This window comes from Neomonachus schauinslandi, chromosome 10, assembly GCF_002201575.2.
Source record: "Neomonachus schauinslandi chromosome 10, ASM220157v2, whole genome shotgun sequence".
Lineage (NCBI taxonomy): Eukaryota > Metazoa > Chordata > Mammalia > Carnivora > Phocidae > Neomonachus > Neomonachus schauinslandi.
The window spans coordinates 88536400-88549860 of NC_058412.1; the positions used below are offsets into that span (position 1 = coordinate 88536400).

Below are 13461 nucleotides of genomic sequence, written 5' to 3' on the forward strand. Positions count from 1 at the left end.
CGGGGCGGGCCGGGGCGGGCCGGGGCGGGTCGGGGTGGGCGGGCGCAGAGCCTGCACTGCTCCTTCCCGGTTAGTGACGGGGTTAGGGGCTGTGGCGCTCGCATCATGAGCGAGGCGGACGGGCTGCGGCAGCGCCGGCCGCTGCGGCCGCAGGTCGTCACGGACGATGGCCAGGCCCCCGAGGCCAAGGACGGCAGGTAGGCCGGGGCCCTGGCGGTGGGCCGCGAATGGCCGGGTCGACCCTCCCTAACCATTGGGACGGCAATAACAGCAGTTGGGTAAATGCGTTGCCAAGCGCGCTGCAGGCGCCATCCCATTTAATTCCCCGGGCAAAACTCATTTTATAGGGGAGGAAACAGGCTCCGACCAAGCGGATGCACCTGCCAGGTCCTTGAGGCTTGGGTGCACCCTGCGCCCAATTTCAGCATTGTTCCCTGGCTCTTGGGGTCCCGAGACCGCCTCGCTCCGCATCTGCCCCTTTCTGCCCCTCACTCCTTCCCCAGCTTAGAGAGCTGTTGCTTTCTCGCCTTTCCCAGCTCCCTCGTCCCCTCCCCCCTTTCTTTCCTGCTGGCGTACCCGATCCCCCGAGGGAGGACCACCTTGCCACCTCGCCACGGTCCTAGGTCTTCCCAGTCCCCCGCTCTCATTGTCCTGAAAGGAAGTCCGAAAGCATGCTCGGGTCGCGCCTCGTGTTCCAGCGAAGAGCTGGCCTCTCTGCACCTGCTCTTCTGCACCTTCCCACCTCTCGCTGTGTGGTCAGTTTCATTGTGGTTTTCGGGAAAAAGCAGAGAACAGAAGTGACATTTTTTTTTTTAAAGATTTTATTTATTTATTCATGAGAGACAGAGAGAGAGAGAGGCAGAGGGAGAAGCAGGCTCCCAAGGAGCAGGGAGCCCGATGCGGGACTCGATCCCAGGACCCTGGGATCATGACCTGAGCCGAAGGCAGACGCTTAACCATCTGAGCCACCCAGGCGCCCCAGAAGTGACATTGTTAATCAACTTTTGTGAGAATTTAGGCTTGCACATTTTTCCTGATTGGGACGGAGAAGCCTAGGAAACTAGTTGATGCCTACCTAATAAAAAAATCTCAGATTTTTGGCCTTCGCTTCTCTGAACCTTACAGAATTTACGTATACTATGTTTTGTTAGCTAAAAACTGAAGCAGGGTCCTTAAACATACATTTAAAAAAATATAATACTTAAACTTCTCTCTTTAATTTTGTCTCCTGAGTCACCTAACTGTGAATTTTTAGGGAGAACCAAGAGGCCCCGTGCAGACCAACCTCAAAGTTGTGGAACTGATTGACTTATAAGTTGATAGAAATATTGGAAGGATTTATCGGTGTGCCTAGGGGTGTGGTACATAATGAGGGCTAGTTTTTGTGGGAACAGACTGGATATTCACTGATGATAATAAGAGGACCACACTTGACGGAGGGCTGTAGCAGAGAGGAGTGTTTTGGTTTTAGAAAGGCAATTTGCAGAGAAGAGATTTTGGTAATATTTGACTCCTGGGGCTGGTGGAAAGGTCAGTAATATGCTGAATAAACTCAGAGGTTTCCAAGGACGTAGGACTTTCAGTGCAAACCCTGGGCGAACCAGGACAAGTGATTGTGGATATTGTGAAGTCATGGTCTGCTGATGACTGAGGAGCCTTTTAGAATGGACATGCAAGGACTGGCCGTGCTTTACTACAGAAACCACGAAAACAAGGCTTGCTCACACACTTCTACATGGGAAGTGAAAGAGCAGTTGGCTCTGAGTTTGCCTTGAGGGGCAGTGTGTTGAAAACCAGGGCATATAGCACCTGAGGGCACTTGTTGGTTGGGCCCAACTCTCAGCTGGTCTTCTCTGACACTCCTGAGTGCAAGGCAGACGGGCAGATTTAATTACACTGTTTTTCAGTTTCTCTGTGGGATCTCTGACTTAATGGCAGGATGAATCGGATATTACAGAATCATCATCTGCTGCTGTTCTTTTCCACTGTGCCTTTTACAAACCTGTGTGTATTTAAGACATTTTCTTGACTTCCCTGTCCATGAACATTGTTCTTATTTTACCGTGTTTCTCTCTTTCTCTTCTTATGTATTTGATCCCATTTCTATATATCTGTAATGGTCTCTTTTTTCAAAGTGAGTTTTCACTTTTTCTACATTTATTATTGTAACTCTGTAGTTGTTTTTCTTATTTTTCTGATGCAGTTCTATTTTTCATTTCTTTTGTGATCATTTCCAGTACCTCACTGTCTTCTTGATTTACCTTAAAAGTTGAGGGTTCACTGTAAGGCAGAAAGCATTGTATATAGTGGGTGAAGTAAAGGAATCTGAAGGAAGTAGAAATCTGACAACTATAGAATAAATTTTAGATGAGCTAAGCAGGAAAAAGAAGACCTTGAATGATATGTTATTCAGTCAAGAGAACAGAAGTAGGACAGTAGATTTTACTGGAAGGGACACCCAGTGATACCTTAGCTAGTCTCCTGACTCTTGACATGAAATGTGTTGTTAGCTCTGTTTGACTGCTGAGGTCACTGAGGTCTGTGTGAGTGAAGTGAGTAACTTTTATATAAAGTTAGAGTAATGGAGACAAAAGAGAAGCAGAAATGAATGAATAAGGATAGCATTGGCAGCTGGACAGCGATTGAGAAATATTTTTAAAATTATGCTTTGGAAATAAGGTTTTATGCCAAAGCTCTTGAATTTCTGTATTTAAGCTATAATGGGGAATGTAGTCATTAAGTCCTTTTATTCAGTGTGGAATATAGATGGGCTATGCACTTTTAACATACTAGTGCAAACATTATTATTTGGCATCAACTTTTCCAAATGCTTTACAAAAGCTATTAGAAGGATTGTAACACTGATACTGTTCCTTCTCTTTTGGAACATAGTTCAGTCTGGGAAGAGAGAATAGCTGTTTAATGTCTCTGTGTTAACTGTTAAGGATTGAAGAGTGAATATATTGAAAATTTAGCTGCTGCTTTTTCAATAAACTTCTAAAGGATTTTAAGCTAAATAAGAATCTCTACTACATTCATTTTCCTTTTCCCTTTTTAGGACTGAAGAGTAAGGAAGGCAAGGTGGAGAGACAGATGGGGCCATCATAAAGTTGTGGTCATGAGGAGTCAGGAATCAGCATTTTCTTCTCATCCCTCCCCTTGGGTGTGTGTTTCAGATGGCTCTTTTAACTCATTTCTAACTTATTTTCAGTGCTAAAATGAATGAAGACATCTACAGTGAGGGAGCCCCAGTTTAAAAGAATGTGAGAAACCAACAAATTCAGGGTGCAGTCAGTTAAAGACTGGGCTTACTGCTATTTGACTTTCTCGGGTTTCAGGGGTCACCTTGACACCTGGGGCTCTGGTCCATGGATCTGTGGCTAATAAGTTTTCCACAAAATCACAGGTTGTTTTTGATCTCATGGAGTCATTAGTTTATGACTCAAGGCCCTGATGTCCTATATGCAGAAGGGGGTGGAGAACACCTTTTAGTTTGCCTGGTGAAGTTACAGAGGATTTTGCAAAACATGGCTGAGCCAACAGTTATTGCCAACTCCTGTTGTATCAACATGATTGCTCTCTTGGCCTTAGAAATGTAGGAAATTTCAGGGTGCAGATGTCCTCAAGGAGGTGAGCATCACTTTGGGCTCTTCCAAGGGATTGGAGCAAACAAGTTGATTTCCCAAACTGCATCTGGAAGGGAAGTTGCTGGCCTTCCTGGATGTGTCAGCACAGATTGGGAAAGAGAATATGATGGGAATGTGCAGCACTTTGTCAGTGAAAATGGATAGGGATAAATGGAGTGTCCTTTGTTTAAGTTAATGTGAGGCAGGCGTACAGAGGCAGGGGGCAAACCTGGAGGAAAGGCAGAATTACAGGTGACTGTGAGTTTGCAGGAATGAACCTTGGGCCAAAATAAGTGTGCCCAGGGCTTGGGTGCAGAAGTCCCACTGCCAGACAGTCACAGACTCAGATGCCTCCAGGAGAGCAGCACTCCTGCTACCTGTCATTTATGGAGCACTTTTCTTGTTCCAGACCCTGGTCTTAGCACTGCACGTGCATCCGTCATTTGGTTTAGTTCTTATAAAATCCTGATGTGGTAAGGTCTGGAGCAGGTGTGGGGCCAGGAGAAGAGGAGCGTGTGTGTCTGTCTGAAAGAGTGGAAAGCCCTGTGCACCTGCCCTGTAGCCTTTTCACAGGTTTCATAGATCTCTGCTTCTTCAAGAGAAGCTGGAAACCCAGATTTTTATGTGAAATCTCCTTGTTTTTCAGTTATGGCAATTAAAGCCATTTTTGTGGAGTGACAGTTATGGTTTAGACTAGAGCTTTGCTTTGAGCTCTGGGCACCACATCTTATGGGGAATTTTGACAAACTCTGAGACAACCAGGAAAGTTCTGCAAGCCCCGCAGTCTGAGGGACTCCTGCAGGACTGGGGATGCTTTGCCCATGAAGGGTGGTGTGATTGCATGCATCTGGGAGAGGTCAAAGGTTTGCTCCTCCCGAGGGCACACATCTGGGCCCAGTCAGTGCAAGCAAAGGGAAAGTGTCTTTCTTAGAATGTGTTGCATGAGGTGACCTGAGCAGCCATCGTCCCCCAAGTAAAAGAATTAGGGAACTGCTTCATACTGTAGCCTTCATATACATCCCCCCCTGCACACTGGCCAGCACTTCCCTGGCTTTCAGGGCCTGTGGGATCTGCCCCTGGCTGTGGGCCAGACCTGTTCCAGCAGCTTCTCCTTGCTCACCGTGTCTCAGCCTGCCTGCCCGCCTGCCATGGCCATTCTGTCTCTCTGGCCAAGGTTTGGGAATGGGGGCTTAAAGTTAAACAACCCCTTAAAGTATGTATTCTTCAGTCATGCCGAGTTCTTGTTGAGTCCTACTGTGTTACCTCTGCTTGCATTGCTCTGCCCCAGGTATTTTTTTCCCCACCTTCACTGAAGTCTCTGTTCAGAGGTCATCTGCTTTGACCCCTGTGTGTGTGGCCAGCCTCCCCTTCCTCCTGTATCCTGATCCTGCTGTATTTTTCTTCATTGTATTTGTCACTATCTGGTATCTGCTTATTTAATAGAATATGCAGAGGGCAGGAAACTTTATTTATTGCTGTCCTCTCAGGGCCTTGGATAGTACCTGGCACATGTGTGTAGTTGATTATTAAATGCTGTGTGTGAAGGAATATTAAATGAGCCGAAGCTGTGCTGTCTGATGTGCTAGCCATTTGCCATATGTAGCTATTTAAATTAATTGGACTAATATTAAAAATTCAGTTCCTCATTTGCACTGTGTAGGGAGTTTGAGGGATTTGGGGGCTGATCAAGGAAAAAAAATGACTATGAGGTGGCAGTGGCACACATGAGCTTTATTGGGCGACACTTGGACAGGTTTGCATGTGGGAGCAGTCTCTCATGGCAGGAGCCGGGGCCACAGTCCAGAAGGGGAGGGGAGTGAGGGAGGGAGGAGAGGGGCCTCCTCTATCTAGGTGATCTCTGGGTCAGAGAGCTCCAGGGGCAGCAGCGGCAGCAGCTCAGGGCCTTAAAAGTTCCAGGCCCTGTCTTATCAATGGGTAACTGCTGGTGGCGAGGTTTACAGAGTATGCAAAGCAGGCAGACTCTAAATGGCTAAAAATTTGCCTGTTTGGCTATTTTTAAAATAACCAGGTATGTAAAAGTTTGAGTTTGGTGCCGGTGGGCCTTTTGAGCTAATGGGTCTTAGCCTGCAGTGAAGAAATAAATAACGTAGGGCCAATACACAGTGGCCATCTTTGGCTCATTTAGATAACGTGCTAGCCCCATTCCAGGTGCTCAGCTGCCACACACAGCTAGTGGTTGCTGCGTTTCTGTCGTTGCCGAGAGTTCTGTTGGACAGCACTGCTCAAGGAGTTTAAGTGCTTGTTTGTAAAACTTGACCACAGAACTTTCCAGTGGAGGCTGTGTCTCATGGTCAGCCAGGGGGATGACAGACATCTGCCACCAGGTGGGGAGTTGAATGAGGTTGGGAGTATCTAGCACATCGGAAACAACTGGGGAGCACGAGAAAAAGGGTCCCCAGGCCCACACTGGCCTGCACAATCAGAATTCCTGGGCCTTGTTTAAAGTTGCCCCAGTCATCTGGTGTAGGCAGTCCAGGGACTGGCCACCTTTGGGAGCACTGCCTGGATGGCCTCTGAATTTTTCTTCAGCTTTTTAGACTGGATTGTAAGAGGGCATTCACTAAAACTCTGGCAAGGATTGGCTCCCAATTTCTGACTGCCTTTCTAGCTGGAAGCACCCGCTTTCAGGCCTGGCTGGACTTTTTCTTCTGGGGATCAGTGAGCCTTTTGCTATTGTGTGAAAGGGTAGCCAGATATTCAAGCAGGGTGTCACAATCTGTGAGTTGGATTACTAAATTAAGATTTAAAAAAATGTAAGCTACAGTGTGGTATAGGAGACTTTACAGTATAGGAGCCTTAGACAAATGAGAAGGATGTGTTAGGTAAGGAAAAGGTAAAGTAGCACTTTGGCCAGAGTGTCACCACCTTTGTTAAGAACAGCTCAGTGGTGAAAGATTTTACAATGCAGTTTCCCCTAAGGGACTGCACCTCTGCTGGGCTGGAAGGGTGATTACATCAGCCCCCTTTCAAGGACGTGGACTTCCTTGTTGGACCTTACCCGAATGATGTGTGCAATGCAGCTGCACCATGCGCCTCTGCATTTGTCTCTCTTGGGATTCTGCTTTTAAAAGAACCACGCAATCAGCCATTTCTGTCAATTGTACTTGTAAACAGCCCTGCTTTACCATATAGATACTTTGTTATTTCTGTTATGTTAAAAGACTTTAGGCCACTTGAAATCACTTGAGTGTCCCAGCCTCAGAGTGGCAGTTGGGTCATTGACTTTTTTTTTTAACAAGGTAAAAGTCACATACCATAAAATTCACCCATTTTAAAATGTCCAATTCAGTGGTTTTCAGTATATTCACAAAGTTTGGAAGAATCACCACAATCTAAGTTTAGAACATTTTCATCACTGTTAAGCATTTTTAAAAATTGAGGTGAAATTCACATAACATAAAATTAACTGCCTTAGAGTGTATACAGTTTAGTGATATTTAGTGTTGGGCAACACTTTCTAGTTTCAAAACCTTTTCATCACCCCATAAAAACATCTTGTACCTATTAAGTAATCACTCTGATGAGGGAACAGAAGGCAAGCTGAGGACAAAGCAGAACCTGGTACCCTACACCCCCCCCCCCCACTTTGGGATATATGTGACATTCCTCAGACACTCCTGGCTGCCCTAAAGGAAAAACAGATGGTGAACTGATAGAGATCACAGTCCTGCAGGACAGGAGTCTCCCTCACTTTACCAATGTCCTAGTGATTTTCAAGGAAGAAGCTTTCTTATCAATAGCCTAACTTCCAAGAAACCCATAACTCAGTTTCCTGAAGCCCTAACATCACCCTCCCCTCCATAAAATTAAGGGAGGCTGAGGCGGAAGGAAATGTAAATAAAATTAAATTTCTTTTGAACTTGAAGCCCGTTGACAAGGATGTGTGATAGGAGGAATGTAACATTCCTCCAGGGAACTCCCAACTGTCTTCATGTTAGTGCCTCATTAGAGGGAAAAACAACCTTGGCTGGACAATAACCAGGCCTCCAGTACCCTGAGAGTCTTTAGCATATGACAGTCCTTCTGGACACCCCCTTTGTCCTCACCTCCCCAACTCCTGAGTATATAATCAGCCACTCCTCAAGACCATGGGGCAGCAGCTCTTTCTGCCCACAGGTCCTGTCCCCGTGCTTTAATAAACCACCATTTTGCACCGAAGACACCTCAAAAATTCTTTCTTGGTTGTCGGGTCTGGACTGCACCCCTCTGAACCTCACCTGTATTCCAAAACTGCATCAACTCCTTATTTCCCCTTCTCACCCGAATGTCTATCAGTGGATGAGTGGATAAACCAATTGTGATACAGGCATACCTCTGAGAAATTGTGTGTTCAGTTTCAGACCAGTTTTATCTCAATAATATGAGTCAGATGAAGTTTTTGGTTTCCCAGTGCATAGAAAAGTTGTGTTTATACTATACTGTAATCTATTAAGTGTACAATAGCATTATGTCTAGAAAAACAATGTACATACCTTTACGTTAAGTTAAAAATACTTTATCGTCTAAAAATGCTAACCATCATCTGAGTTTTTAGCAAGTAATCATCTTTCCGCTGGTCTTGCCTCGATGTTGGTGGCTGCTGACTGATCAGGTGGTGGTTGCTGAAGGCTAGGGTGGCTGTGGCAGTTTCTTAAAGTAAGACAAATTTGACATATCGATTGGTTCTTCCTTTCACAAGCAGTTTCTCTGTAGCAGGTGATGCTGCTGATAGCATTGATAGAACTTCTTTCAAAATTGTAATCAATCCCCTCAAAATCTGCCACTGTTTTATCAACTAAGTTTATGTGCTATTCTCATTCTTCTCTTGTCATTCCAAGAATCTTCACAGCCTCTTCACCAGGAGTAGATCCCATCTCAAGAAATCACTTTCTTGGCTCATCTATAAGAAGTAACTCTTCATCTGTGAAAGTTTTATCACGAGGTTGCAGCAACTCAGCCACATCTTCAGGCTCCACTTCTGATTCTAGTTCTCTTGCTGTTTCCACCACATCAGCAATTACCTCCTCCACTGGAGTCTTGAGCCTTCAAATAGTTAAAAAAAAAAAATATGCAGTGTCTGTGAAGCCCAGTAAAATGAGGTATCCCTGTATATACTTACAATGGAATGGTATTGAGCTGTGAAAAGGAATGACGTACTGATACGTACTGCAGCCTGGATGATCCTCAAAACATATGTTGAGTGAAAGGAGCCATTCATGGTGGTCACATATTGTATGATCCCACATATACAAAATGTCCAGAATAATGTCGTGATCAAGGTGTGCCGAGTTTTTCCAACCCCAGCTCTGAGGGCTCTAGGTCTGGGCACCCTCTCCCCGTCCGTTTGTCCCTGGCAGGTGGTGGTGGTAATGGTGACTGCAGCCTTAGAGCCAGACCTGGCCCTCCGTTGTGCTCTTCCAGTTCTGGCAGTGGGCAGCGGGCCCACTTGTCTTTCTCTGACCACTTTTCTCTTCGGAAACTAGAGAGAGACCTAGTTCCACCTAGCTAGCTACCCACATAAAGCACGTTGCATGGCATGTTCTTATTGTCACTGTCTTTATCATTCCTCTTTTTATGGCCCTTACTCCTTCCCCTGCTGCAGACCTCTCAGCAGGTTGCATCAGCCTGCTGTCATGTCGGGTTCATAGCTGATCTATGTCATACGTGCATTTTCATGCACTGTGCTCTTGCACCCTTGACTGGCATCGGTCAGTCGCATTAGAAGACTCTGTGGACCTGGAGTTTGGAGACAGGGCTGGGAGGTAGAGGTTGGCCTGAATTTTCCCTTCCTGGCTGCCGATCCCCTTCCAGGAGCCTGGGCACCCTTGGCCTCTCACAGCCGGGTCTGTGGGATGGACCACCTCCTTTCCCAGGTAGCAGAAGAGGGAAAGACTGGTGACCTGGCGTTTTGCCTGGGTAGAGTTTGGGCTCTGAGCCCTGTGTGAGTGAAGAGAAGGAAGTTAGGAACAAAATTCGTTTTTGGAAGATTATTAGAAGGTGGACAGACACAGAATAGGGTTCTCATTACCAAAGGGGGAAGTGTCAAAGGCAGAAGGAAGTGCTCACTGCTGCTCCCTATGCTGTCCTGCTCTGGAAGAGAAAGGAGAAGAAGAAACCAGGCTGCACCTTCCACTCTGCTTGGAAAGGGCCTTAGCTCGGCATCCTGGTTCATCATATACAAGTTCTGCTTTCCACATTGCTGCAGGACACAGTATAATAAGGATCTGCTCTCCTCCAGTTTCCAGTAACCTGTTCCTGACACCCTTCAGAGCCCTTACCAGCGGCACCTTCAGTGTCTGTCTGTTCGCAATGATTTCGGCATCCCCTGAGATGAACGTACGTTTTCTCTACCACGCTCCTCACTGCCTTCTGAGCCCTTGCGAGCAGAGTCTTTAACATCCGTTTTCCTACGAAGTCTGTTTAAGGAAATCTGGACAAGATTATCTGTCCTGCTTCTCAGCGTTTTTCCTTCCTCTGCCTGCTGCTTGATTCCAAAGCCACTTCCAAGTGTTGAGGTATTTGTTGCACCAGCACCCCACTTCCAGGCCACAAAAATAGTTTAATTAGAAAACTGCCTTGGTTTTCCATGGCTGCCATGGCAAGTGACCACATACTTCATGGCTTAAACAACACCATTGGATGAACTTGCATTTCTGACTGTCAGCAGTCCCGGACAGTTCTCACTGTGCTGAAATCAAGGTGTCGGCAGGACCGCGCTCCTTTGTGGGGGCACTAGGGGAGAATCTTCTCCCTCCTCCTCTTTTTCTTTCCCCTTACCTTTTATTTCAACCCAGTGGAAACAGATGCTTCATTTTCTGCCATATTCATTTATTAAAATCATGCATGTTCAAATTGGGCAGGACTTTGAGGTTACAAAGCCCTGTTTCATAGTGGGGAGCCCGTGGGCTTCGTGTGAAGAAACCTGCCTGAAGTGGCATAGCTGGCTGTTGGGAAAGTTAGGACTGGCCCTTAGGCCCCCACATTTATGTACTGTACCTGGAATCAGGTTTATACAGCGGAAGACTAGCCTGTCAAAAGTCAAACAAAACACTTCCCTTCAGTGAAGTATTTGTTAAGTGTGACTCTTGATATTTTTTCTTTAAGTCAGCTTTTTTTTTGGATAGAAAAAGATTTTCCACCTTAGGAGCTCATGATTTTATTTGCTTAAAGTTAATCTTTTTTTTTTTTTTAAAGATTTTATTTATTTATTTGAGACAGAGAGAATGAGAGAGAGAGAGCACATGAGAGGGGGGAGGGTCAGAGGGAGGAGCAGGCTCCCTGCTCGGCAGGGACTCGATCCCGGGACTCCAGGATCATGACCCGAGCCGAAGGCAGTCGCTTAACCAACTGAGCCACCCAGGCGCCCCTTAAAGTTAATCTTGATGTAAGTGTATAATAAATCTGAATGCACTTAAAGCAAATAATGATCCTGTGAAGTAGCAAGAGGCTAAATGTGCTTGTTTACCAGATGAGTAATGGTGTATGTGAGGATTGTTTGAGAGATATTTTAGTTACCATTGGTCATTTGTCCAAAAACATCACACAAGATTCCCAAGGCAGCTTTTAGATCTTCCCAAGGCTTTAGTAGTGGTGACTTGGAATTGTGATTGTATAGATTCTTTGTAAGTAACTGTCGGTATCTGTCAGACCTCTACCAGGTAGAGAGCTGGGATTTGCTTTGAATTCTTGAAGGTGTGGTGTGATTGGCAAAATGATTGGAGAATTGGATGCTCAGGAGGTTGTTTTTTGTTCTCTTTGCTTCATGAATTTGTCTCTGTCTCTTTTATCTACCAAAGCTGTGAATCTTAGGGACCCACAGTACTGAGTGTTGCTGCTTTGAATCCAAGTACCAGGAAAGAGTGGCTTTTGGAAAACACGTCTTCTCTGTAGACAAGTGTGTTTGCATTACTTCATTGCACCTCTTTTCTTCCATTTTTGTGTTTATCAATTCTTTGATTTGCCCTCTTTGAGACTCCGCTAGAGGGTTGAAGGTACAGCTTATCAGACTGTCTGGCAAATAACTGATAAGTGTTTCCCACACAGCTGGAAGATTAAAGAAGAGAACAGAGGCATGTCTGCCAATCGTAGCAAACAGCCCTAAAGTTTCATCACAAGCCACAGAGGTCAGTGGTCTCACGGTGACACCAGGCTAGAGGCCTGCTCCGGCTTGACAGGCTTTGAGACCAGCTGAGCTTGTCCCAGCTGAGCCTCTGCTGATCGCCTCTGTATATTTCATCTCTCGCAGCTCCTTTAGTGGCCGTGTGTTCCGAGTGACCTTCTTGATGCTGGCTGTCTCCCTCACCGTTCCCCTGCTTGGAGCCATGCTGCTGCTGGATTCTCCCATAGACCCACAGCCTCTCAGGTGAGCTGTCATGGCCATTCTTGGGAGGGCTTGCTTGGCAAGGGTAGGGTGGGATAGTGTCTAGGGTAACAAACCAATTTGATCTGAAAGGTAAGCTACTAGGAGAGAGGGAGAGAGATTTGTGATTTCTTTAGTGCCTGAGTTTTGTGTGGAATCAGATGTTACACCATATGTGAATGGTATTGTTGATGATATGGTTTCAAAAACAAAACTGTACAAACCACATATAAAACCCAGAAAAACCCCAAATAAGAGAAGCTTATGTGTTAATTAACCTGAATTCATTTGAAGTGGCAAAAGCACACACAAAGGTTAAGTTTAAGTTACCTTGTTTAAATTTTATAAGTACTGATTTTTCAAAAGCCTTGTAATTAGTATTCTACTTTTCCTAAGTTACCTCTCATTGGTGGGCATCTATGAGGAATGCAGTCCATTATAACTTGAAAAAAATAGTGTGTACCTAGGGACTCTGTGAAATATATTCACGTTTGTAATTATAGTAATGCAGAGCCAGGCTCTTAATGGTGTGATGATTTACGACATCGATGTTGAGCTTATGCCAAAAGGGTTGTGCAGTCCGGTTTGATAAGTAAATTCCCCTTTCCTCTTGAAACTTTCTAGAGAGGTGAAGCTTTTGGAAGTTTATTTTAAGTAAGTTTAAAAACTTCAGGCTCAAGTTTATATTGGACTCAATTCACTGAGAATGTATTCAGCATCTAGAATGCTTAAGGTAGGTACCCAGCTGAATACAAAGATACAAAGAGGACACAGTTCTGACCTTAGATTGACATTTGTATACAAGAACAACTTTTTGTTGTTGGATTTAGAATTAGTAAAGGTACAAGGTGCTGTTAAAACATAATTAGCTTGCATAACATTGAGATTGGGTGAAGGCCTGGGCATTCTAGACCCATGACAATGTTGGCTTCTAATTCCTGATGTGTCGGTGGACCCTTCCGTGTGTCTTTCTGGCCCGAGCTAGGCCCAAGGGCATACTGGGTGTCCTGTCTTGCGGGGGGCTCCCAGGACACATTGTGAGGGATACGGGTTCTCTCTTGCTAACCCCTGTCAACATGTAGAAGGATGTGGCTCAACCCACCCCAAATAGAAACTGACCTGGGGCTTTCTGGATAATCTAGTTGGCTAATGACAACAGCAAAAAGGGCTTCTTTCAAACTCTGTTCAGAGCAAAAAGAGCAAGGAAGGGAAATGCACTGTCTGGGGCAAGTAAGTGGTTGCGGTATTGACAATGACGGGAAAGCAGAGCTCCCAGCTTCTGCTGCACCTCTGTTCTCTCTACCAGCTGGTGCGGTGGGGAACAGGATCAGGCCAACTGGCCGGGTGGGAGGACGGCTGACGGAAGTGCCTCAGAGAGTCTGCCTTTGGTGTACATGACCTCCTGGGAGGGCTGAGACCACACTTAGCAATGGCCAGGATGTCACAGAGAAAAATAAAGATGGGTGCAGACCCCTC

The 13461-nt window shown here is 45.6% G+C and overlaps 1 protein-coding gene across 2 annotated transcripts in view; it reads left to right on the plus strand.

The window, feature by feature from the left end:
- The first annotated feature begins 44 nt into the window (after window positions 1–44).
- LOC110590014 (adipocyte plasma membrane associated protein) overlaps window positions 45–13461 on the plus strand; it is a 34821-nt gene continuing 21404 nt past the window's right edge. The window contains exons 1-2 of one of the 2 annotated variants that reach the window (XM_021700704.1): window positions 45–197; window positions 11872–11988. In XM_021700704.1, coding sequence (XP_021556379.1) covers window positions 106–197; window positions 11872–11988 — 209 coding nt within the window. In that variant the 5' untranslated portion in view covers window positions 45–105. Of the gene's footprint in view, window positions 198–3097; window positions 3164–11871; window positions 11989–13461 lie in introns of those variants that run through there. The other variant, XM_021700705.2, reaches the window with a different exon arrangement.